The sequence below is a fragment of the Sinocyclocheilus rhinocerous genome, unplaced genomic scaffold (assembly GCF_001515625.1).
Source record: "Sinocyclocheilus rhinocerous isolate Xijiao unplaced genomic scaffold, SAMN03320098_v1.1 scaffold304, whole genome shotgun sequence".
Classification (NCBI taxonomy): domain Eukaryota; kingdom Metazoa; phylum Chordata; class Actinopteri; order Cypriniformes; family Cyprinidae; genus Sinocyclocheilus; species Sinocyclocheilus rhinocerous.
The window spans coordinates 2,285,702-2,310,945 of NW_015659941.1; the positions used below are offsets into that span (position 1 = coordinate 2,285,702).

Here is a 25,244-nt window from a genome sequence, read left to right on the forward strand (position 1 = left end):
TATGTATATATATATATATATTTTTTTTTTTTGTGCTGTTGACATCATGTTAGTAATAGACTTGTTTATGCAGTATATACCAAAATATACATATTCATAGTATTACTGGACATTGGTTAAAAGACATTGAAAGAGTCAGTCAGAAATGCTATAAAACATAATTTTAACATACAGACTATTAATATTTGTTCATCAGCAATCGTTCTATTAATGTGAGCAATTCTATAGTGATTGTGAAGCGTAGAGTGTGGTGAACCCACCGTAAGCGCGGAGGGTTTGTGCGCGTCTCCTGCGTAAAGAGCGCAGAGCAGCAGCAGGACCGAGACGCGCATCCTCACAGCTCTCCAGACGCATCAAATCCACAAAAACTCACTTTAGACCCGATCGATTCTCCAACGTGACGCGCAATTCCTTAAATCCCGTCCCTTCACAGCTCTTGATGTGTGCTCGGTATTGCGGGCGTGGATTGTGTTCTGCGTGATTTCTCTGTGCGTAATGAAGTGAAGCGCTCGGTTTGGACTGTCTTGACCCTCTCCTCTGCTCAAGTGTGTGACTCCCTCTCTCTCTTTCCCTCTGTGTGTGTGTGTGTGTGTTTATCGGATGCCCGTGCTGTAGTCGGGAGGTAAGTTTGGGTGGAATCTCTTACAGATGCTGGTAGCTGAGGGGGGAAAACTTCTGTCTTCTCCGTCCCTCTGCTCTTTCTTCTCAACAACACACGTAAATCACTCTCTGTTTGGAAGTGACAAGCTGAACTGAAGCTGAAGTGATAAGCTGTATTGTGTAATATAATATAATAATAAAATATAGAACAATGTAATCATGAGGTAAATAATTATGACGCAATTTCTGACTGTTTAGGAATACGTGTACACACATGATCTATGTAAAATGTTGATGTTTAACACTTTCCATCTTCATTTACACTTTTCATCCACAGAAAACCATCATCTTCAGCAGAAGCACCATCACTATTAATAATCAATGCATCACTAAAATCCCTCCTGTATCTCATTGTGCGTGTTTTTAATTTTTTGAACACGTTGGCTTGTTTGCACTAACATGTCAGAGTAGCTTAAAGTAATTCAAAACAAACACTTTGAACAGCATTTCTCCAATTCTCTTTCAGCCAAATAAGTAGACATATGGCAGCAGTTATTGAAACTCATAACAGCCTCCATTCCCACGAGCGCAGAGGCAAAACTACACATGTGGGATTTCAGAGTTTTGTTCATTCAAAGGGCACACTTTCTATTTTTGCCTCTCGTGTTTAGCAGTGCTCAGTGAAACGTGTTCACTCACTGAATTCATTAGCTCTACACTAAATATTGATTGGGTGTCTTGTTGTTGACAAAATCGCAATAATCCATGGTGTTTCATTACTTGTCTTTTGACTTGACGATATACCTCATTATAAAAGCCAATAAAAACTTGGATGAAATAGCCTAACTCTGCTGTGTTACAGTGAATCTGATGGGCAGGTGTGAATCCTCAATTATAGGAACATCTGCGACATCTACAGGACACGTGTGGAAATGCAGCTCCATATCAGAGAACATTCACCATAAAAATAACTGGTAAAATGCCCATATGCGGCAAATAATAACTATAATTATTATTATTAATTTTAAAAAGTATAATAATCTTTAAATTAATATACTGCTACAGTAAATTAAATAGAATACCAAAAGCTTTAATAATTTATTAGTTTTTCAATTTTATGGGTATTGAATTTCCTCAGTATCATTATTTTGGTGTTATTATACGGTCTTTGTTATTAGTAAGGGATTATTGTGTCACATAGTTTATTTTGATTGTGATGATGATGATTGTGAGTTTGCTTTTTGGGAGGATTTCCTACATTTGACTGAATTAAAAGAGAGAGAAAAAAAGGAAAATGTGGTCTTTGGTATATTTATGAAAAAAATTAAACGTGATTTAGTAATTACTATAATTACAATCGAAAGTTGTTTTATGTAAGAATAGATCCTTGAAGACTTTACCAAATTTCTACATATTTCACAAGGAACTGTGTCATTATTTCTTAACACTGAAATTAATAAATGCCTTGAAATTCTGTTATTTAATAGAGGAATATAAACTTAAATATAACATATTTATATTCAATATTAAATTAAATTAAATATTAAAATATAAAATGGTCCCCACGTGTATTTATGAAAATTTTACGAAAATTAACCATGGTTTTACTGTTGTAAAAGCTGTTTTGGCATATTGATTACCATTTGTTTAACCACATGTATCCCATGGTTTAACTATCCTAAGTTTTTTTGGTTTTATTTGTAGTAAAACGATGGTTAATTTTCGTAAGGGTTGTTTATTTGATTAAGTTCTTTTATTTCCTATTCTTTATTTTCTTTGTCTTGTTTCATAATGTTTATGTCTTGTCTGGGTAAGACATTTTCAGTAGCCAATTATGTTTTGTATTTGAGTGTTTAAAATTGCTTGTTTCGCGTCTGAATTAATAAGTCTTTTTTCCAATTCAGCCAAAGGATTCCGCCGCTGGCCCACAATGCCTTGTGCGCCTCGACTGCTTCACCGGAAATATGTGCAGTGGACTTCCTCTCTCTCCTCCGCGGCAGCCGTGGGGTTTATTAAAGGTTTATTAACGGATTAAACGCCAATTAGAGGAATAAACATTCCTCATCTCTAGTTACCCCATGGACGACGAAGAGGCGAGTGCTCGTGACTGTAGAGACACGAGAGAGCGTGTGAGAGATTAAAGCGTATAACGTGTGTTGATGTTAATCAGTGGAGCGTCACGATAAGACTTCATTATCATTCCCTTTGTTAATTAACGTTACAAAAGTCAACCTGCATGTTCATGTTAAAATGTCAGACAGTATAATTTAAACTATCTTTTTGTTTGCAGTATGACCCTTATAACTGCCCCGGTGATTATGACTATCACACCGGTAAGTAACGTTATTGATTATCAGTTGTATGGCCATTTTATATGGGTGTCTATATTTATTAATGCGTTGGTAATATTAAGCTTTTTGTCATCCTAATAAAGCTGCCGAATAGATTGCATAGCTTCTAAACTGATAAGTGAGTAAATGTGTACTATTATAAAAGTGTATGTGTTTTTTTGCAGGCGACCCTAAAGCTGATCTGGCGTATGAACGTCAGTATGAGCACCAGCAGACGTATCATGTGATCCCTGAGGTCATCAAGAACTTCCTGCAGTATTTTCATAAAACCATCTCAGACCTGATCGATCAGAAGGTTTACGAGCTGCAGGCCAACCGCGTGTCCAGCGAGAGCATTGAGCAGAAGATCTACGAGATCCAGGATGTGTATGTATAAACAATTTGAGCCATAAATATTAAGATATGTAGACAATGTATCTTCCTATTTGAGCAACATTTTAATGAATTCATTCTTTATATTGTAGTTTTTAAAATATTGTCAAAGTATATGCTATTTTCCCTATACACTACTGTTCAAAAGTTTGGGGTCAGTATAAGTCTTTTCATTTTTTATAAAAGGCATTAATGCTTTTTTTTTCCAGCAAGGATGTGTTAAATTGATCAATAGTGACAGTAGATTTATAATGTTACAAAAGATTTCTTATTCAAAAAAAAAAAGGCTGCTCTTTTGAACTCATTATTATTACTGCAGAATCCTTAAAAAATTGTATCACAGATTCCACAAAAATATTAAGCAGCACAACTGTTTTTAACATTGATGATAAATATTTTTTGAGCAGCAAATCAGCATGATTTCTAAAGGATCATGTGTTCAACTGGAGTAATGATGCTAAAATTAATAATACGTAATAATGAAAATTCTGCTTTGTCATCATAGGAATAAATTACATTTTAAAATTCATTACAGTAGAAAACAGTTATTTTGAATTGTAATAATATTTCACAATATTACTGCTTTTACTGTATTTTTTATTAAATTGTTAGTTCACCCAAAAATGAAAATTAAACATAAAAATGTACTTTAGAATGTTTGTGTTTTTTGAATATTGTCAAAGGGTTTTTATGTTTAGATCAGCCAGTCCATTGAAGTAGTCAATTTAAGTGGGTTTGATGGATTTACAACAGCACATTTAATGTGTTTCATGTTGTCAGATGCTGATGGACCAGCACCTCTGGAGCTTCCTAACCAGTGGTTATGGGACATAATTGATGAGTTCATTTACCAGGTAAGTTAGTTGAGAAGAGCCTTTGTCCTCATAAGTCCTCTTATACTGCCGCCTTCTGTGTTACTGATGTGTTCGTGTAGAAGTGAAGAATGGCAGGTGCTGAACTCTCTCTCTCCATTCTGCAGTTCCAGTCGTTCAGTCAGTATCGCTGTAAGACGGCCAAGAAGTCAGAGGAGGAGATCGAGTTCCTGAGGAACAATCCCAAAATCTGGAACGTTCACAGCGTGCTGAATGTCCTTCACTCGCTGGTGGACAAGAGCAACATCAACGGTCAGCTGGAGGTGTACACTAGCGGAGGTGAAAGACGCCAACCAGCTCTCATGCCTTGGTTTCTTGGTCGTCTAATTCAGATGTCAGTGTGACGCCGGTGTTTGTGTCACAGGTGACCCAGAGTCAGTGGCTGGAGAATACGGCCGTCACTCTCTCTATAAGATGTTGGGTTATTTCAGTCTGGTGGGATTGCTGAGGCTTCACTCTCTGCTGGGCGATTACTATCAGGCCATCAAAGTCCTGGAGAACATCGAGCTCAACAAGAAGGTAAAAAAATACCCCACTATTGTCACTGAGTGAGTACTAGTGTCTCAAGACAAAAAAGAGGTGTGGCAGCATGCAAACATTTTTCATCAAATCAAATCTGGTTATCTTGTGTTTTTCAGAGCATGTATTCACGTGTGCCCGAGTGTCAGATCACCACATATTATTATGTGGGTTTTGCGTATCTGATGATGAGACGCTATCAGGACGCCATTCGTGTCTTCGCCAACATCCTGCTGTACATCCAGAGGACCAGAAACATGTTCCAGAGAACCACCTACAAGTATGAGATGGTCAGTGCTTTTTGTCTTTGCAGTATCGGTTGTTAAAATGCTCAAATTACTCTATTACTGCATAAAGGATAATGCTGATTACATACAAAATGCCAGAAAATGTAATTCCTGATGAAGGTGCTGTAATTTTGTGCATTAATATTCCAGGTGTTTTACTTGAAGATTGTATTTCATTCTGTTGTACTTTCAAGTCTGTACTGTCATAATGGTGTGATGCTTAATCTAAATTGTGTATTGTTTTCTGAACAGATTAATAAACAGAATGAGCAGATGCACGGGCTGCTGGCCATCGCTCTCACTATGTACCCCATGCGCATCGACGAGAGCATCCACACACAGCTGCGCGAGAAATACGGAGACAAGATGCTCCGCATGCAGAAAGGGTGAGAACACACATTATGCTAAGTTATGTATGTATGCACTACTAGGGATGCGCCGATCCGATATTCATATGGGGTATCGGCTCTGATAGTGCCATTTTTCTCGGATCGGGTATCGGTCAGAGAGGGCCGATCCAAATCCGAGATTATTTTATTTATTTATTTTTCCTTTCCCGATTGTGTGAATTATTCTGTGTTACTTCTGAAGCCATACGATACCTTAATGTGAGCTACATATGAATATTTAAGTCCTTACATTAAAGTTCACACAAACTCTTTTCTCCGCTGTCAGTCATTCGTTCAGCCTTTAAACCCTGGTCGCGTTTGGTTACAGCAGTCAGCTCGGTAAAGCTCTCTCCAAGATCATTCTGTGTTCCCATTATACTTGATTTGTAAATACATGTCTATGATTTTGCAAAAAGGACTTTATCTTCTTGCCGGAGTTTAATGTTGTTGTGTTACTTGCTACCGGGTGTCTAAGAGAACAAAACACGGGCGTAGAAAAGACTATAAATTGTTTTTAACGTGCACAGTAACTGAAATTTAAAACTGTTAAAAGAAAGGCGCAATAACTGTTGCACAGATATAATACACTACGCATCAATTTCTCTTCACTTTGTGCCTTGCAGTTTTTAACACGAAGCGCTTACAATGTGCGCATCCGGTGTGCAGAAAGATGACGTCACAGCCTGACGCCGTGTTGCTTCAAGCGCATCATTCTGCACACTGGATGCGCACATTGTAAGCGCTTCGGTATCGGTATCGGCCAATACCGAGCCCTAGGTATCGGAATCGGTATCGGAGGCGAAAAAGGCGGATCGGAGCATCCCTATGCACTACCATACAAAACTTTGGGGATATTTTTTTTTTTTATGTTTGTGAAAGAAGTCTCTTAGGTTCACTGCATTTATTTGAACAAAAATACAGTAAAACAGTAATATTGTGAAATATTATTGCAATTTAAAATGACTTCCATTTCAATGTTTTTTTTTTTCTGTGATGAATTTTCTTTGTTAAATAGAAAGTTCAGAAGAACAGCATTTATTTGAAATGAAAATCATTTGTAATGTTATAAATGCCTTTACTGTCACTTTTGATTAATTTTATACATCCTTGCTCAATTTAATGTTTAATGTTTAAAAAAAAAACTTGCACTCCCCAAATTTTTTGATCAGAGTATATTCAATATAGCATATATTTTAAAATGATAATATATCATATATAATTTATATAGACAATAAAAGGAGCAATTGAGTTTTTTTTCTCTTTTTCAGAGATCTTCAGGTGTTTGAGGAGTTGTTCAGCTTTGCCTGCCCCAAGTTTCTGTCACCCGTAGTTCCAAACTATGATAATGTTCATCCAGATTATCACAAAGAACCATTCCAGCAGCAGCTCAAGGTGTTTGCAGAGGAGGTGCAGCAGCAGGCGCAGCTCTCCACCATCCGCAGGTACAACAGCAGCTTATTCATGTTGAGGGCAGGTCTGTCTCTTTGGATGAAGAACAAGAATTCTATGATGATGTGTAATGAGCTCTCCTTCACTTTGAAATGTCCTCTGCTGACTCCATGTGTCTCTGTCAGTTTCCTGAAGCTCTACACCACCATGCCTGTGGCCAAACTGGCTGGATTCCTGGACATGTCCGAGCAGGAGTTTCGCATCCAGCTGCTGGTCTTCAAACACAAGATGAAGAACCTGGTGTGGACCAGCGGCATCTCTGCTCTGGATGGAGAATTTCAGTCTGCCTCTGAGGTCGACTTCTACATTGACAAGGTGTGTGTGTGTGTGTGTGTGTTGAGTTTCTGTCTTTAAACTGCCAAATTGAACACTTTAATTTCTGAGATTAAATATGGGGCTACAATATTCATGCCAGTTGTCTTATTATTTTGAAAATAATATTTAGTAGGCTGGAGTTTTTTTTTTACTGGCGAGTCACTCTAATAGTGAATTTACTTGGTCTTCCACCAGGATATGATCCATATTGCAGACACCAAGGTTGCCCGTCGCTATGGAGATTTCTTTATCCGACAGATCCACAAGTTTGAGGAGGTACACATGCTTGAATAATTCATATTCAGTGAATTATTGAATAATATCATATAGCATTCATATACATATTCTGTAAATTACAGTTTATGGATCTATTTTTGAATTAAACATCTGTGTTTTCACATTTTGATTGTACCTTTCTTATCTTCTGTAGCTTAACCGAACGCTGAAGAAAATGCCTCTGACTGGTGCCTCCTCTAGTGCGAGCAACTCCAATGAAGAACCTGGTGTGGACCAGTGGCATCTCTGCTCTGGATGGAGAATTTCAGTCTGCCTCTGAGGTCGACTTCTACATTGACAAGGTGTGTGTGTGTGTGTGTTGAGTTTCTGTCTTTAAACTGCCAAATTGAACACTTTAATTTCTGAGATTAAATATGGGGCTACAATATTCATGCCAGTTGTCTTATTATTTTGAAAATAATATTTAGTAGGCTGGAGTTTTTTTTTTACTGGCGAGTCACTCTAATAGTGAATTTACTTGGTCTTCCACCAGGATATGATCCATATTGCAGACACCAAGGTTGCCCGTCGCTATGGAGATTTCTTTATCCGACAGATCCACAAGTTTGAGGAGGTACGTGCTCTTGAATAATTTTTTTAAACATTTACATTTATGTAGATTTTCTGTAAATTTCTATACATTTATGTCCTTGTTAAATTAGTTTATGGATCTGTTTTTGAATGAAACGTCTATGTTGTCACATTTTGATTGCACCTCTTTGATCTTCTGTAGCTTAACCGAACGCTGAAGAAAATGCCTCTGACTGGTGCCTCCTCTAGTGCGAGCAACTCCACATCACGTGCCACATAATGCAGATCCCTCCAGTAGAACTAATCAAACCCTAATTTGATCTGACTGTGATATCCACCAATCACAGGCTAACCCAGACTTCTCAACCAATCAGGAACCACCTCTGATACTCTTTTACCAATCGGAGGCCATTTCTGAACTATAATGTAAGCCCTTTCAGTTCATTTCACTGACTTGTTCTGGACACAAGTGAAACTGATGGAAGTCTTGTTTTCTAAATCAATACATTTTGATGTGGCTGAACTGTAGTTTAGAGTCGTCTGAGTTTACATCTTAAATATATTGGGTCTGAAACAAAATTCTTTATAAACTGTTCTTGTGTAAATTACCACATTAAATTCAGTGACAATTTATATAATGTTCATGTATCATAAATGAGGCGCTAAGTATCTGTTTACACTTACATTTTACAAACATGAAGGCCTGCTATTCTAGTATAAATGCCCCTAGGTGACAGAAGAATCTTTGCATTCACTTGCATAATCTAGCAAGATGATTAAAAACAATACAAAACTACATTTTTCTTTCCATTTATTTTTGACAACTTTGGGTTCACAACATATTCCAACAAAAAATACCTTCCAGTTTGACGGCAACATTTATATGGGTGTCATGATTGTGTAATCGTTTAACTTTTCCAGTTTGATTTTAATACACTATTCAATAAGTAAACAGGACTTTTGAGATAGTCTATTTTCTGTCAGTGCAGTGTGTATGTGTATCATGGGCCGCGTTACTGTCTTTTAATATCCTGCTGCTAGGCTTCAATACATAAGAGGAATGCCATCCTCATGATGACTGCTGCTTTGGTCAATATTTTATCATCTTCAGGACCTTAAGGCAAAACCGTTGCATATTTTCTTTATTCAAACAGGATCCACAAAGATTTTCCATCTACAGCCTCAACGCTGGTGACTAGACAATAATGAGAGGGGAAAAAAACCTTACAAAAAAAGGGGATATAAAAAATAATAATGCCTTAAAACACACCATTTAAATAATCTGGTATAAAATGTTGAAAAATAAATACAATTAAATACAACCATTTATGCTCAACTCTGTTTGGTAGGTCAGCATTTTTCTTTTCCAAAAATATCTTTTGTAATCTTTATTTTTTTCTATATCAAAAAAGTAAAGGAAAATAAAGACATGGCATTTCCCCCTTAGGTGGCAGTGTTCTGTAAATGAAACATAATAGCTTGACTTTTATATTTTAATGTTGACTTTTCCCTTTTTTTTTTTTTTTTAAGGTAAAATTGAGGCATGGCATGAACCTTTCAAGCACTAGTTTCACTAGTGACACATAAGTCCCTCAGTTCGAGCAAGAATGAAATGTTTTGTAGTTGACCAGACAAACCTCTGGCCTCAATGTTCAGTGGCAACAGTGTTTGGTCTGCTGACTGGCTTTCCTCATTGGTCCATGGAACAGCTTTTAGTCCATTTTCTTGAATGCAGTCTTCCACTTTTTAAAGATAGTTCATGAAGTCATTTTTGTAATGTCTTAAAATTCACTATAAAGACACTGACAGAGCAGCTTGCAGTACAGTCTATGTTCTTGTGGTCGTTTCTTCTTTATATCAAATGAGCTTTTCACACTTACATGTTAACCCATGGTTTATAAATAAAGCACGTTTTTACATTGTTAATAATTTACCCTGGGTTGTCATGTTCAGTGATCACAAATGTTACAATTTTAAAGCACGCAACCTGCTTTTACAAACCTGTGGAAATGTGGCCATCTTGCCTTTAAAGGTGTAGCTCTCATATTTTTCATTAAACAATAGTAGCGTAGTACAAGCACCACTACACAACGAAGTTCCGCTTCGGTACCGAATGGGAGTACATTTACTAACGTAATGCATTACGGAACGGATCTGGAAAATACTGTGACATCGACAGTATTTTGAAGTACAAGTACCGCAATAATACTATAGCAGTAGCGATAGCTAAAAGTCAGCCATTTGTAGGTTGGATTGGGCGAAAAGACGCGGCAACATGAGCTCAACTAATGGCGTGCGTTTAGGGTGGGGATATCCATTTTTCGACATAAATTCATCCTAAATTTAAAAAAAAAAAAAACTTTGTCTTTCTCTTTATTCCATCCCTTTCTAGCTTGTACTTATTTGAACAAATGCCTGAAACTTGGTATTACGAGCACTTCCTGTATCCGTTTGCCTCTTTAAGAAGAATCGCTTTATGTATTCCCCAATTGTAAGTCGCTTTGGATAAAAACGTCTGCAAAATGATTAAATGTAAATGCAATGGCAGACAAGGGAACTGTTTGGGACCCCTGCATAAAAAATTTGAAACTTTGCAATCGTGCTTTGTGAATTTGAACACTATAGAAAAACAACATACATACAAAAATAATAAAATAATACTGTTTCTTATTCTCTCCAGTTAACATGTTTACCATCATTGTTCAACATTTTTAAACACTGACTATTCGACTAAACATATCGTAAAAAGATACTTCCTGCAGCCATACGTAGTGCATGAATATTTGAATGAATTCATTTACAACTGGTTGTCTATTGTTATTGTCATCAACGTTTACTAGCACTGCACTGTTTCACACTATATACCCATGGCACTGCAATAAACAGTGCCAACTCTGTTCTAGCTTCAGAACCCAAAGTTAAACCCTTTTTCAATTTCCAAGTGTGAAATAATGTTTAACCCAGGGTTAATCGCGGTGTGAAAAGCCCCAGAGATATACTCTCATAAGCAGTTCAAAGAGTTCATTATACACATACATCACCATGTTATTCCCTGGTGTCCCACTGAAATATGAAAAAGTAACTAAATAAAAACTAGTGTCCGTATTCGGCCTTCCACTGGTCTGAGAGTGCATTCATTGCCCATTGTGTAGTTTGAGTGTGTGCGGTTAAAGTGTCAGTACTCTTGAAGTAGCCCTGACAAGATGAGCTGCCCTTGATTTGGGCGTTCCAGGTCCACACACACATCTACACACCCTCCTCACACCTGGCCCTTACAAACCTGAACTCTTCTCCACATCGCAGGAAAGAGTTTCCATTGAAAACAAAGAGCCAGGAGTGCCATGCACGTTGTAGTTTTCTCAGACCAGCGAGGCCTCGGCTAGTCATAATTCTGTGATCTCTAATGGACTCTCAGACAGAGTGTCGCTGCCCTTGTTTCTATGCAAAGGTGTGGATTTTGCAGATTCTGTTCGGGCGTTGCGTTCGGCATACAGTCCGCCATCTGCGTGCAAGGCTTCAAGGGAGCGTGCCAGAGCCCGCTGGTCATCTTCAGGCAGGCTGTTGAGGTCAGAGGTCAACAGCGTGCCTGTGCTGCCGTGAACCGCATGCACCCCGTCAGGACCCCTGAGCTCGATTGGGAGTTTGTGCTTGAAACGAAGGGTTCCTCGACCTCCGACACCAACACGCTCGTCGTCATCTTCATCCAGGTCGCTTTGGATCAGCTGAGAGAGGAGAACATGGATGGATGAATGAAATGATTGAATGGAATTGATGCAATGATGGAGTGATGAATGGATGGATGGATGGTTGGTTGGGTGGGTGAATGTATGAATGGATGGATAGATGGTTGGTTGGTTGGTTGGTTTGTTGGGTGGGTGGGTTTATGGTTGGTTGGTTAGATGGATCGATGGTGGATGGATGATTGTTTTTTTGGGGTGTTTGGATAGGTGGATGGATGATTGAATTCATTTATGGATTGGTGAATGAATACAAGAAATGTAGGATACAATGATAAAACAATGAACAGAATGAAGGAGTCATGAATGGATGTGCAATATGGATAGATGCAATAGTAGTTGGATGCATGGATGGACAGATGCATGGACGAGTGGGTAAATGGTTGGAGGAATTAATGGTTTGTTTAGTTGATGAATGTAATTATGGATGGTTGAATACATTTATGGATTGGTAGATGATGGAGTGATAAATGTGTGGATGGTGGGATGGAGTTATCAATCAGATGGATGCATGGATTTATGGATTGGTAGATGAATAGATGGATGCATGTGGGTGAATAAAAGGAATGATGGATGCAATGATGGCATGATGAATAAATGCATGGTGGGATGGAATTGTTGATGGATGCAATTATAGATGGACGTGTGGAATTTTGGATTGGTAGATGCATTGATGAATAAATGGATGCATGATGGTTGGGTAGAAGGAAGGACAGATGGAGTGATAGATGATTGATATTATGGATTCAACAATACATATATGGAATTAGATTGGTAGATGGATGCATGGATGGATGCAAGACAATGTAAGGAGAAAAATAACCATTAACAACAAAAAAACTTACAATTTGACAGCAGTTTTAGAGGAAACACAGAGAGCAGCAAACACATCTGTGAAGCAGTGGAGAGCAGTGAGCAGGCTGTGAAACAGCCTGAGAAACATCAGCAGGGTCACATGACTCTGGACAGAAGGAGAACCCAGGGTTTCTACTGATAGGACAGGGTGGAGACGTAGTCAGCCAGCAGTGAGGAAGAGGGTGTAGAGGAAGAGCAAACACAGCACCCTGTCACATCGCCCACCTCTGTGACTGAAGACTGGTCACCGTGGCTGGTTGACTTGGTGACCATGCGGGCAGCAAACAGCTTTTTGAGTCTCAGGTAGTCATCCAGAACCACCTTTAGCAGCGAGCCCTGATTGGATGGCAGCATTGGTCATGTAGTGTCTTATGAACTGAATCCTTTAGCACGATTCTGATATTTCACTTCATTAAGAACATGATCTCACGCCACATTTTATTATATTGGGTCCCAAACTGAGTTTTAAGACAAAATAACACCATAAATGTTGATTCTAAACTGAAAATACATTTGAAATATGTTATAGTTCAGATTTGTGTCTAGGAATCAGGCCTCAAAAAGTACTGAAACTCTATGATGATCCCATCTTCTATGAAAAATGCTATCAAAGATTTTTATTGGTTTGCCTGTTTATGTTCTCCAACCTTTGCCAGGTTCATCAGTAGCTCTGATATCAGATTTGGAGTGAATGTTCTCACCTTGATGGGCCCCTCTCTCATGATTTGCCCAAGTTTGGCGATGTTGTCATACTCCTGAATAGCAGCTCGTAGATATCGGTCATCCTCTGGTTTAGAGGCCTGAGGCTCACGTCCAAATGTACCCTATAAAAGACAAGATATTTATTTAGTACCCTATAAAGTGAAGATGACACTTAAGTACCCCACAGAGAGAAGACAAAGAGAAGGTCTAGGTTCTTGTGATGACAATACATGCACCATGGCATGATTCTGAGAGTGCTTTTTTTTTTTTTTTGAGTTTATTACATGTGTGCGAGCCGGGCTGTTCCAGAGGTCAGCAATGTCACTTAAGTCTTCAGGAAGGTCATCCTCATGCTCCGCCTGTGCCGCTAACTCCAGATTCCTGCAGAAAGGATCTAGCCACACTGGATTTGCTCTACAAGCACATACAGAGAAAGAGATGCATTGTGATGCATTCAATTAAACCGTGCAATTTAGTCTGTTAGATGATAATCAACATTGTATTTTGAACATATCTCAAGTAGTATGAATATTATAAGTTTTGCCACACCTGTGATTATTTTAGCAGTCTTGAGCTCTGTTAACACATATACAAACAGGCTCATATCAACAACACCATTGTATCGCTCACTCACCCTTCAAACGAATACTTGTTTGTGTTGGGCATATCCAGAATATCCATCAACCCCTGATTTCCTGTAGATAGAGAGAGAAAACCAAACATGCTGTACCTTGACAACAAACACAAAGCCATGTTTGTTAAACTTCAACCCATGTGAGGATTAGTCTCCACTTCCTCCAAACAGAGGGATGGGACATTGCCAGCAACTTACCTGTGGAGCCAGCAACAACTGCCTTCAGCTTCCTTTTGTGCCTGTTAAAAACAAGAAACAAAAAATCAGAACCTCAGATACCTGGTTATGCATTGAACAGGAAGTGAGTGAACATGGCAAGTGACAGAACAGGATTTGAAGTGGTGCTTCTTTCTGTGAAAATCTAATGCTTGTAAAGAAAGTACTCACACTGTGCGGTAATACCAGTTCATCAGGATAAACAACATGGCAGCAAGGAAGAGTAAAACTGCCAAGATGATAATGGCCATCTGAAAGAAATGAATAGGCATTCATGCTGTGTATAATGTATTCTTAATACAGCAAATACATTGTATACAAACACACACACACACACACACCTGTAAGGTGGTGAGGTCGTCAGGCGCACGAGCAGTCACAGCAGGCTGAACATCCAGAACGTTGTAGTTTCTAAACAGATTCCTCAACTGCTCCTTGTTCTCATCGATCATCTGAATCACCCTGAAAATCAATTCAGTGAATCAATCAATCAATCATCCTCAAAGGATCAAAGCAACTGCGGATGAGACTACTGCATTAATCAAATGCAATAATCAATATAAAAAAAAATAAAGCAAGATGTACAGTTCAAGAAACGAACATTTGATATGTATCGGTCATGTTTGGTACATAACTCTTACCTCTCCACATCTAGAATACGGTTGGTCTGCTTGTTGACCACATGAATCAGAACATCGGTTTGAGCGAAGTTCACTCTTCCCTTTTTATCCACATGAAACTATGGGAAATAAATATATGATTCACTCATTTGCATGGTCATGACAGGAGAAATATTGGATATAACTGTACAGACAAGGATTGTAATTTAATTTCTCATAATCGTAATAATGACAGCACAAGCACGCATGTACCTGTACGTCATCAGTGTTGACTATGGCTCCTGTGATGTTTGAGAGCAGGTTTATAAACTCCTCTTGAAACAGTCGGACACGCTCTGGTATCTCATTAATGACGATTTTCACCCGTTGGTCGTCTCTGAGAATGTAAATGCCCACCAGAGTCACGTCACTGTGTCCTGCCAGATCTCTCGCCAAAACCTCCACCACAAAATAACCCGGATCATAAGCCATAAACAGGTCAAACGTCCGGATGATTCCATCAGTCTCACCTGGAAAAAAAAGAAGAGTCACTAAAAAAAATAACACCAATCTAAATTAACTGACATTTCAACAGAAAGTTAAACAGTGTGTAAAGCGCACACACACCGATGATGAAGACGTTGCCCATGTCTTCAGAGTCATTGGAATGCAGTTTGATGTAGCGGATAGACAGAATGTGATAAAGAACAAGACTGTTGTTGCCAATGTCATTATCAATCGCTTGAACCCGGATCAGATCTGAGCCCACTTTAGCATCTGCAGCCACACCTGACAGAGAAAGAGAGACAGGTAAGCTTACGTTTACTTATCTAAACAGGTACAGTACATACCATAGAGGTTGCCATAGGGACTGAATTAAAATAAAATGTGAAAGCAATTAAAATATTTACATAATATATAAATAACTTTTATTTTTGTTACATGAAGGTCACTTTAAACTGTTTTTACTGGCAATTGTTTTTACCATATTTTTATAACTTATTTGTACAGCTTTTTCAGTTTATAACTAGATTATAGAAGTCTATTTGAAGAAATATATTTTACACTTTCCAACGAAAATGATCGAGATTGAAAAGTAATTCAATCAATTTTAGATCAGCAGCAAAAGCAGAAGTAGAAGTTTAAGACCAAAGAGTTGCAAGCAGTAGAAAAGGTCAGTTCTGAGCGGATAGTGGCACTAGAGGGTTTTAGACCAAATAAATAAATAAATAATCAATGCAAAGTAAATGAAAGATCAAAATTAAATGAACCTAAAAACTGGTGGGAAATTTGAAATGAATAAAAGCAATACCTAAAATAGCAGAGGTCTAAAGTATTTGAGTAAATGTAATTAATTACTGTACTTGAGTATCTTTTTTTTGAATACTCTGTAGTTTTACTTAGCAACTTTTACTCTACTACACTACATTTTTGAATAAGCATCTGTACTCTTTACTCCACTACATTTGTAATGAGTGTTGCAATTACACATTACATTTTGCATGGCACCTAGCTTTTAGCGATATCACCAACTACAAGGCACTAAAAGTACTATTATCTTGCCCCTACTCACCCAGACTTGTCAACAAAGCTACATTACGTGAATGTAAGTTCCTTAGCAAGTAGTTGTGAATCACAGGTGTTTTCTATTTGAGATGAGAACATGACTGCAGCCGGCAATGAAGCCGAAACAGCACGTTCAATGCAAAAAGGCTATTCATTTTTAATTTTACTTAACATTATTTCTGTCATGACAACTCGACAAAAAGCACCGTCTTTCAGATGAGGCGTTAAACCGAGGTCTTGACTCTCTGTGGTCATTAAAAATTCCCAGGATGTCCTTCGAAAAAGAGTAGGGGTGTAACCCCGGCATCCTGGCCAAATTCGCACATTGGCCTCTGACCATCATGGCCTCCTAACCATCCTCATATCTGCTGATTGGCTTCATCACTCTGTCTCCTCTCCACCAATAAGCTGGTGTGTGGTGGGCGTTCTGGCGCAATATGGCTGCTGTCGCATCATCCAGGTGGATGCTGCACACTGGTGGTGGATGAGGAGATTCCCCCCTTCTATGTAAAGCGCTTTGAGTGCCCAGAAAAGCGCTATATAAATGTAAGGAATTATTATTATTATAACTGCTACGACAAGCACTAGTCATATGTTTGAATGTTGAGCAGCGAGCTCATTGGCTACCGATACAGGAGAGAACCAATCAGCTGTGCCATGTGATAATGATGTCATTAGGTCAGATTGAGTTAGACCTATCGGACTGTGCCATCTAGAGTTTCATGCCAGAACTCTGTATTTTATTTATCCATTATACTGAATAGACCTTTTTGAAGGATCTTTTTTTGCAAATTTGATATTGGTTTTAGAAAAGGAACATGAATGCTTTCTTCGCAAATCACCTCTTTATTGTTTTTGTTACACGTTCTCTGTGCCTTGTCTTGGACTTTTATGTCACTTCCTGTCTCACGTGTTGTTTGTAGTCAGTTTGTAGTCTGTTTGTTCATTGGTTCCCCTTGATTAGTCTACCCAGGTGTGTCTTGTTATCTTGTTATGCTTGTTAGCCCCCTGTGTTTATACAGCCCTAGTGTTTCTTTAGTTCCTTGTGAGTTGTTGAGTATAATGGTAGTCTGTTTGTCCGTCAATCTGTTCTTTGTTCCCTGTGGTTTTTGATTTATTGTTTGTTCTAGGTTTTCCATTAAATACCTGCACATAGATCCTTGCCTCTGCCTGTTTTCTCCAGCTTCTCCACAACATTACAGTTTTTCACTGGCATGTCTCTTTGTATAGTGCCTTTTTTGAGCCTATATTTCATATAAGTAAAAATACTTAAGTACTGTTAAATTCAGATACGCTAATACTTTTACTCAAGTTGTTTTGGAATTGGTGACTTTTAACTTGTAGTGGAGTAATTTTCACTGTAAGGTATCTGTACTTTTAATCAAGTATGGTTTTCAGGTACTCTTTACACCTCCGTAAAATAAAATTTTTGAAAATGGTTTCAAAATACAACAAATCTGTTACCTGCAGTGTACTCCATCTTTGTGAATCTTGGAGACTGGTCGTTGATGTCCTCAAGGAAGATTCTTACTTCCTGTAATGTAGGGTCACGGCTTGGGTCAAGCACTTGGGCCCGCTGTGACCTTTGACTTCTCGGAGGAGACCAGCTTCGGTTACTGGAAGCTTTAACGATGATGGAATACACTAGGATTTCTTCCCGATCCAGGTCTTTTTTGACCCGTAGAACTCCGGCCACACTCATACCAAAGTTTCCCTCAGAATCGCCTCCTAGAAAAGAGCACGAGTAATGCAGTTAATAAAATGTTTACACTGGCCATGTATGAAATACTACCAATGTTCTGCTAAGTTTATAAGGAAAATTCAAAGTTTCTCAGAAATCTGAATTTCACCACTGATGCAACAAAATTGCGCAAACTGAGTAGTACATTTGTAACTGCAGGCGGAAATGTTCTAAGAAGAAACAGTCCTGACCTACAGTAGTTGATCAAAGATTCTTGGTTCACTAACCTTCATATACTGTATATTCTTTCATGAATATGTTCAGCAAAGAGAGATTACTTGTCAGATACATTTTAATTCAGTAAAATCCAATTACAATTCACATGAAATTCGGAGCCTCGAACAGCTGAACGGAGCCAAACTCTGGATAAGCATGGTATAATGATGTAAAAGCTTCTATAGGGGTTCATTTTGTTGTTTAATGTTGTGTCCGCACCTGCAATGAAATAGTAGACGATAGCATTAGAGCCCTCGTCTGCATCCACTGCACCAGTCACATTCCCCACAACGGTCCCAGGAGACGAGTGCTCAGGTACCGACAGAGACTGATACGGCACACTTCCTCTCTGAAATACACGCAACACACAGAATTCAAGACTTAAGCAATAAGCGATGGGAAACAATTTCAACCATCACATTTTATGATGTAAAAGTCCCTTTAAAGCCTACTGCATTATATTTGATATGCAAATTTCTAAGGCCTTTAAAATAACAACATGTTCAAAACTTTGCTGAAAAACCCGTTTACTACATGCCTTCCGTCATTTGATTAATAGTTTTTACTTTTTTTAAGCAATTTTTTTTTTTACATTTCTGAAAACATCCACATACATGTGACTTTCTGCTGCAAAAGAATAACTTTTATATTGATAGTAATATTTCAAGACAAACATTTACTAGACTGAAGCAACGTAGGGTTACTTGATTATCCATTCATCATTTTTAGAAAAAAATCATGTTAAAATGTGAGCATTAAATAAAATACATCAGGCTTTTGAGGAATGTGATTTACATCTCTCAGTCATTACTGCAACAAATTGCATTTTATATTTTGTTCCATAATCAAAGTTTTGATCATAAAACCAAGCATTTCAATATCTTACTAAGATATTATTGGGAGGAACAGAGTGCAACTGATATTTATATGCATTTTATGTAAGTAGTCTATTATACTGATATCTTATTGATTTACATTACAAGCTATCAGAATTTCAGATTAGCCTAATAATTATCAGCAACAGCACCAAATTGCACCAAATTGCATAATTTTGCTCTTTTTTGCCCTCTTTATAAAATTGAGGTGTTTTCTTTTCCTCCTCGAGTATGAGCTTCATATTCTTCTATATTATATTATATTATATTATATTATATTATATTATATTATATTATGATGTATTATATTATATTATATTATATTATATTATATTATATTATATTATATTATATTATATTATATTATATTATATTATATTATATTATGATGAGGCATAAAAGCCTGATATATCAAATGTGATAAACACAAATGCAAACAAATATTTTGTCTAAAGTTTAATTTAAATGTTTCATTAAATAAAATAGGGTTTTATGACTATTATTTCATAGTCAGGTTTTACAGGGTTAATATTAAACTGGCCAACTGGCCTATAGTCTGTACTTGAAAAATAGTGATATATCTGATAATCAAAAACAAAATGATCAAAACATTACCGGAGGTTTAAGAAAAACAGGTTCATTATATTATATTATATTATATTATATTATATTATGATGAGGCATAAAAGCCTGATATATCAAATGTGATAAACACAAATGCAAACAAATATTTTGTCTAAAGTTTAATTTAAATGTTTCATTAAATAAAATAGGGTTTTATGACTATTATTTCATAGTCAGGTTTTACAGGGTTAATATTAAACTGGCCAACTGGCCTATAGTCTGTACTTGAAAAATAGTGATATATCTGATAATCAAAAACAAAATGATCAAAACATTACCGGAGGTTTAAGAAAAACAGGTTCATTGTCGTCGATGTCAGACAGAGCCACCTGCAGCGGCTGCATGGTCTCATATGGGACGGGCTGCCCGAGGTCATACGCCACCACAACCAGCTGCACACCAATACAGAGATTTAAATTGTTATTGCATCATTTTTGAAGGTTTCCTGCTGTTTTCAATTGTCTTTTATTTTGAAACGTGTCTGGTTAGAAAGAAAGACTCACACTGTACAGGGCTTGTTTCTCTCTGTCCAGTTTAACTGCAGTGGTGATCACTCCGTTCACTGCATCAATATGGAAGTTCTCCCAGTCCCTATTTCCTGCTCCAGTCTGCAGGAAGCTGTACCGGACTTCTCCGTTCACCCCCTCATCCTCATCTGTGGCAAACACTTCATACACCACCAGCCCAGGAGGCTGTTCCTGCAACAACACACACAAAACATGACCGAATGCTCACTCATACATGATGTCTGACCCTGAACAAAAACAGGTCATCCAATCTCACAGTCCAGATGAAATTTGACAGACCTCCATGTGACAGATTTGGGTCAAAGTATTGAGCGGTATTGAACAAAGTATTGAACATTCGTCCATGCGAGAGATTTCAGTCAGAATTAAAAGCAGGGAATCTCTTAATTTATATTTGTATGTGCCATTTAGTGCTTCTGAAAGGTTTTAAAGACTTGTCTTTACTGCAAGAGGAACTTACAAAGTTTCCTCAAAGTCCTCAAAATACTATTTGCTATGATGACACTACGGTTACCATCTCTCTGAGTCACTGGGGTGGGTTTCATCACTTGGGCTCAGGAATAAAGGGCTTCAAAATGATCACAAAGATCTGCAACACGATCTTTTCACTTTGGCTGTCAGACGTACACAGGAGGCTTGACCACACAAGCAAACATGAGATCTCTGCGTGTTTCAGCATGCAACTAGACAGCTACATGTAATGGATATTCCTATGAAGTTCCTGTGATGTGAGAAAGACAATGAGGAAGACAAAAGAAGAGTGCTGTGGGAGAACTGAGAATACATCAAAGTGGTCGAGTTGTAATTTGCAGGACGAGTGAGAAAGCCTGCATTCACTCAACATCACATTCAAACAAAGAAAATAGGATTTAGTTTAGTAGTAAAAATGAGCGACTGGTTTTTCACTGCTACACACCTCTAGTATGTGCATGATAGTGCCATTGGCAGGCCGCACAAAGATCGGCCTGTTATCATTGACATCTATGACGGTGATCTGAAGACTGGCAGTTCCCCAGAGAGGCGTTCTGCCATGATCGGTCGCCACCACAGTCAGATTAAACCTCTCAAAACTCTGCAGTAACCGCAGGGAGCGAATCAGCCCAGTGTCAGGATCCAGAGAGAACACATCTGTGATAGAGAGAGGAAGAGACATCAGAAACATCATCAAACTATGTAAGCCTTACTCGAGTGCGTTTATCAAATTGTACATGGAAAGTAAATTGAGAATGGCTTGAATTTCCAATTAATCACATGATTTTGAATCAAGGTAGCAAACACAATGGTGAATAGTAAGTTCAAATAAAATTATGTAAGTTAAAATTATGTGTGTGTGTGTATAATTTACTATAAAAAGTAACAGAAATCCAATTTAATTCAAATTCCAAGAGCCAATTCTTTAATCTTAAATTTGCAACCCATGTATCTATATTTCTGTATATCTCTGTGTGTGTGTGTGTGTGTGTGTGTATGTGTGTGTGTGTGTGATTTACCCGCTCCAGGGCCCTGTAGACTATAGGTAAGTAATGCATTCTCCCCCTCATCAAGGTCAATGGCCTTCATTGTGATCACTGACGTACCAACCGGCTCATTCTCAAACACACTAGTGGTGAAAACTCTCTCTGAGAAGCGTGGACGGAAATCATTTACATCCAGCACTGTTAACTGCACCTGATAGATACAGAGAGAGAGAGATGGAGCTCAGAGATCTGATTCAGAGGTGTTAAGGTGGAGTAACAAAAGCTGTTTTGGTTGTTTTTCAAAGTATTTGAGGTCAGCTCATGCAAAACTGTTCACATGAAACTGAAACTCTCTGTACAAAAAATGCAAACATGTACAAGAGAGTTTGATATCTGAACACTGGTTGGGAATACAGCAAACCAACAATTCCAATTAAAACATATAATGATGATACAGATCCTGAAACAGTTACTGGCCATCTGGACTCACCAAAGCTGATTCGTAATGGCATTTTACTCACATTTGGAGCTTTTAGTAAGTCAATATTATGCAAAGTTTGCATTGAAAATTGCATCAGCTGATGGTATTTTAAGTTTCTGCTTGTTTTGCTTCTATACTTCCCATTTCCTCATAACAACAGTGTGAATAGAGGAAGTGCAAGCTGAACACTCGGCCACCTCACAAACACTTCACATCTTGTGAAACTTCATTTGCACAGCTGATGCTCTCTTCATATCCTCCTTAAACAGGAACTGGAAGTGAAGGAGACTCCACCTTGACTGCGTCAAAGTCTCTTGCTCAAATCATTTTATCCATGTTTGGTTTTTCTTCCTGTGGTCAACTGGACTTTACAGTTTGCAGAACAGGTTGTTTGAATGTTGATTTCACATTGAGATAAAATGATGACACAAGTTCATCTTTTTGTGTCTGAAACGAGCCGGATCTAAACATATTTTTATTTGGCCTCTAATAAAGGGCAACATATGGTGCCTCCAAGTTCCTACTTTTGAGTTTGGAAGTAATAATTATGAAGTGATGTGGATCATATGATTTTTGAGGTAATTCCATATTTTTTCAGCTCATCCACACATTGCATGTACCTGCACAGAGTTTTCCCTGCGGTTGTTGGGGCTGCCTCCAGGGTTGTCCCTGGCGTAGGCTGTGAGTGTGTAACGGTCCTTGGTCTCTCTGTCCAGGGCAGACAGGATGTAGATGTCACCCTGATAACATAAGACATTAAAAATGAACATAAATGGCATTTGTTATTGTCTTTGTTTTGTTTTCACACCAAACACACTCACCGTAGTGGGTGTGATGCCGAACTTGCCCTCTCCATCCACTAGACCGTATTCAATGACAGAGAACAGGCCAGAGTCTGCATCTGTCGCACTCACGCTTACAATAATAGTGCCGAGTGCAACATCCTCAAAAATAGACTTCTGCACACACAAACATACACAAAATCTTCGGTTTAAAAGTCTCTTACTTTATGTGCACCAACGCTTGATTTAAAAAAAAGAAACTGTGATACTGTGTGAAATATTATTAAAATTTTTAAAAAAAGTTTTCTATTTGAATATATTTTAAAATTGTATTTATTCCTGTGATGCAAAGCTGAATTTCCAGCATCAATACTCTAGTCTTTAGTGTCACATGATCGTTCAGAAATCATTCAAATATGCTGATTTGGTTCTCAAGAAACAGTTCTTATTATTATCAATGTTGTGCTGCTTAATGTTTAGTTTTTTTTGTGGAAACTGAAAATCCTATAGCAACATTGAAAATATTTTAAATCCCACATTTTCAAAACTGTGACAAGTAAAAGGTATTAGAAAACGCATAAAGACTTCTAACTAAATAATCATATAATCACTGGCCATACTTAAAATTCGTAGTTACTATAATTAGTCATTAAGATTTTGCATTAAATAAGCGAAAAGCAACACAGAAGCAGTTGACAAAGTGTCAAACTTTGATCCCACTGCATGAGCTTCATATCTGTAATATCCTCTATCAGAATTAAAATACTTCCTGAATTGAGCAGGAAAGAAAATCATTCAATCTTCACAGTACCCTGCTTCTCTGGTTTGTACTGATTTACCTGATATAAAGGTTGTTGAAAGACTGGGTTGTTGTCGTTGACATCAACAATCCGCAGATAGACAGGAAGTTCAGCAAAGCGAGGAGGTGAGCCGTGATCCTGAGCACGCACCGTGAAGTTTAACCACTGCACTTGTTCATAATCCACCGTCCGATTGGCCACAATTTTACCTGTGGATAGTGATTTTGAAAAACATGCACCATGCAGATTAGAGATAAAATTAAATCGGCAAGACCCATTTTTCAAGCTTCAGTTTCTTAGGGTTTATGGTTAAAGCCAATAGAAATGCGAATGTGTTTATGTGTTTAACCTATAGATGGGTCTTCAAGTCTTATGTAGTCTCCACGGGGCAGGTGTAGGAGCTGATAGATGATCTGACCGTTGGGTCCTTTATCAGGATCCACAGCCGTCACCGACAGCAGTGTGGTACCAGGCACGGCACCCTCCAGAATCCTCTCAGAGAAGTTCGCAACCCCGAAAGGACGAAAACGAGGAGCGTTGTCATTCACATCCAGCACGTTGATGGTCAGTTTGGCTGTGGACAGAAATTACATTTCAATTAGTTCATTTCCCGGAAATAGGAAAATAAATCAAATTTCCCCCTCACGCTGGTTTAGTGCTGGTCAAGATTGGCAATCATAGGAATGAAAACCTGACAAACTGGAAGTTGGTCACCAGCATGGTTTCTGGCAAACCTGCTTAACTTTGCTGGTCAAGCTTGCTAATAAGCCTGGTGTGGACATAGTGTCCCACTAGTTACCAGCACCCTGATCACATACTGGTCTTTTCAATAGACTGCAATGTGATCAATCTTAAAGTAATAGTTGTAGATGTAAATGAGTTTGTTTCTCTATCTGAACAGATTTGGAGATATTTAGCATTACATCACTTGCTCACCAATGGATTCTCTGTAGTGAATGGGTGCCGTCAGAATGAGAGTTCGAAAAGCTGCTCAAAACATCACAATAATCCACAAGTAATGCTAATTAGCCACAAGCATATTTGCAATAAACCAGCTTCTTGCTTCACGAGACATGGAGTGGTGTGGATTATTGTGATGTTTTTATCAGCTGTTTGGACTCTCATTCTGACGGCACCCATTCACAGCAGAGGTTCCATTGGTTATTTAAATGCAAAATTTCTCCAAATCTGCTCCAGTGAACAAACTCATCTACATCTTGGATGACCTGAGGGTGAGCAAATTAAATAGATTAAAAAATTAAAACAGGAGGGAGAGAAAGACAGAAAGTAAGCAAGTTGACAGAAAGATCTTTCTTACCGTTGGGTACACTGACGGACATGTCAATAATATCACTGGCGTTGTCATGCACTGATACAATGATCTCAAAAGTGGCAACCAGCTCTCGGTTCAAGGGGTTTCGTACAAAAACAGCACCTGAGAATAAAGATGGACACAAATATCAACACAACA

At 38.1% G+C, this 25,244-nt stretch overlaps 3 protein-coding genes across 4 annotated transcripts in view; 1 reads left to right on the forward strand and 2 right to left on the reverse strand.

The window, feature by feature from the left end:
• smoc2 (SPARC related modular calcium binding 2) overlaps positions 1–606 on the reverse strand; it is a 42,294-nt gene extending 41,688 nt beyond the window's left edge. Inside the window, exon 1 of one of the 2 annotated variants that reach the window (XM_016533592.1) lies at positions 261–606. In XM_016533592.1, coding sequence (XP_016389078.1) covers positions 261–332 — 72 coding nt within the window. In that variant the 5' untranslated portion in view covers positions 333–606. The remainder of the gene's footprint in view (positions 1–260) is intronic. The other variant, XM_016533593.1, reaches the window with a different exon arrangement.
• Positions 607–2,544: 1,938 nt separating this feature from the next.
• Positions 2,545–9,207, forward strand: LOC107724583 (eukaryotic translation initiation factor 3 subunit L-like). Its single transcript, XM_016533563.1, has 12 exons — positions 2,545–2,729; positions 2,891–2,933; positions 3,116–3,321; positions 4,022–4,177; positions 4,303–4,474; positions 4,560–4,714; positions 4,834–5,004; positions 5,254–5,387; positions 6,659–6,832; positions 6,965–7,154; positions 7,350–7,430; positions 8,164–9,207. Exons 1-12 carry the CDS (start codon positions 2,679–2,681, stop codon positions 8,239–8,241), a joined length of 1,611 nt encoding a protein of 536 aa, XP_016389049.1. The 5' UTR covers positions 2,545–2,678; the 3' UTR covers positions 8,242–9,207.
• Positions 9,208–10,494: 1,287 nt separating this feature from the next.
• Positions 10,495–25,244, reverse strand: part of cdh23 (cadherin-related 23) — a 265,137-nt gene continuing 250,387 nt past the window's right edge. Inside the window, 22 exon segments of the mRNA XM_016533594.1 lie at positions 10,495–11,683; positions 12,779–12,889; positions 13,255–13,377; positions 13,540–13,669; positions 13,890–13,950; positions 14,088–14,128; positions 14,277–14,356; positions 14,447–14,567; positions 14,747–14,844; positions 14,978–15,234; positions 15,332–15,493; positions 17,735–17,998; positions 18,447–18,576; positions 20,005–20,118; positions 20,230–20,424; positions 21,170–21,381; positions 21,744–21,921; positions 22,812–22,931; positions 23,013–23,150; positions 23,813–23,982; positions 24,123–24,347; positions 25,092–25,226. Coding sequence (XP_016389080.1) covers positions 11,345–11,683; positions 12,779–12,889; positions 13,255–13,377; positions 13,540–13,669; positions 13,890–13,950; positions 14,088–14,128; positions 14,277–14,356; positions 14,447–14,567; positions 14,747–14,844; positions 14,978–15,234; positions 15,332–15,493; positions 17,735–17,998; positions 18,447–18,576; positions 20,005–20,118; positions 20,230–20,424; positions 21,170–21,381; positions 21,744–21,921; positions 22,812–22,931; positions 23,013–23,150; positions 23,813–23,982; positions 24,123–24,347; positions 25,092–25,226 — 3,404 coding nt within the window. The 3' untranslated portion in view covers positions 10,495–11,344.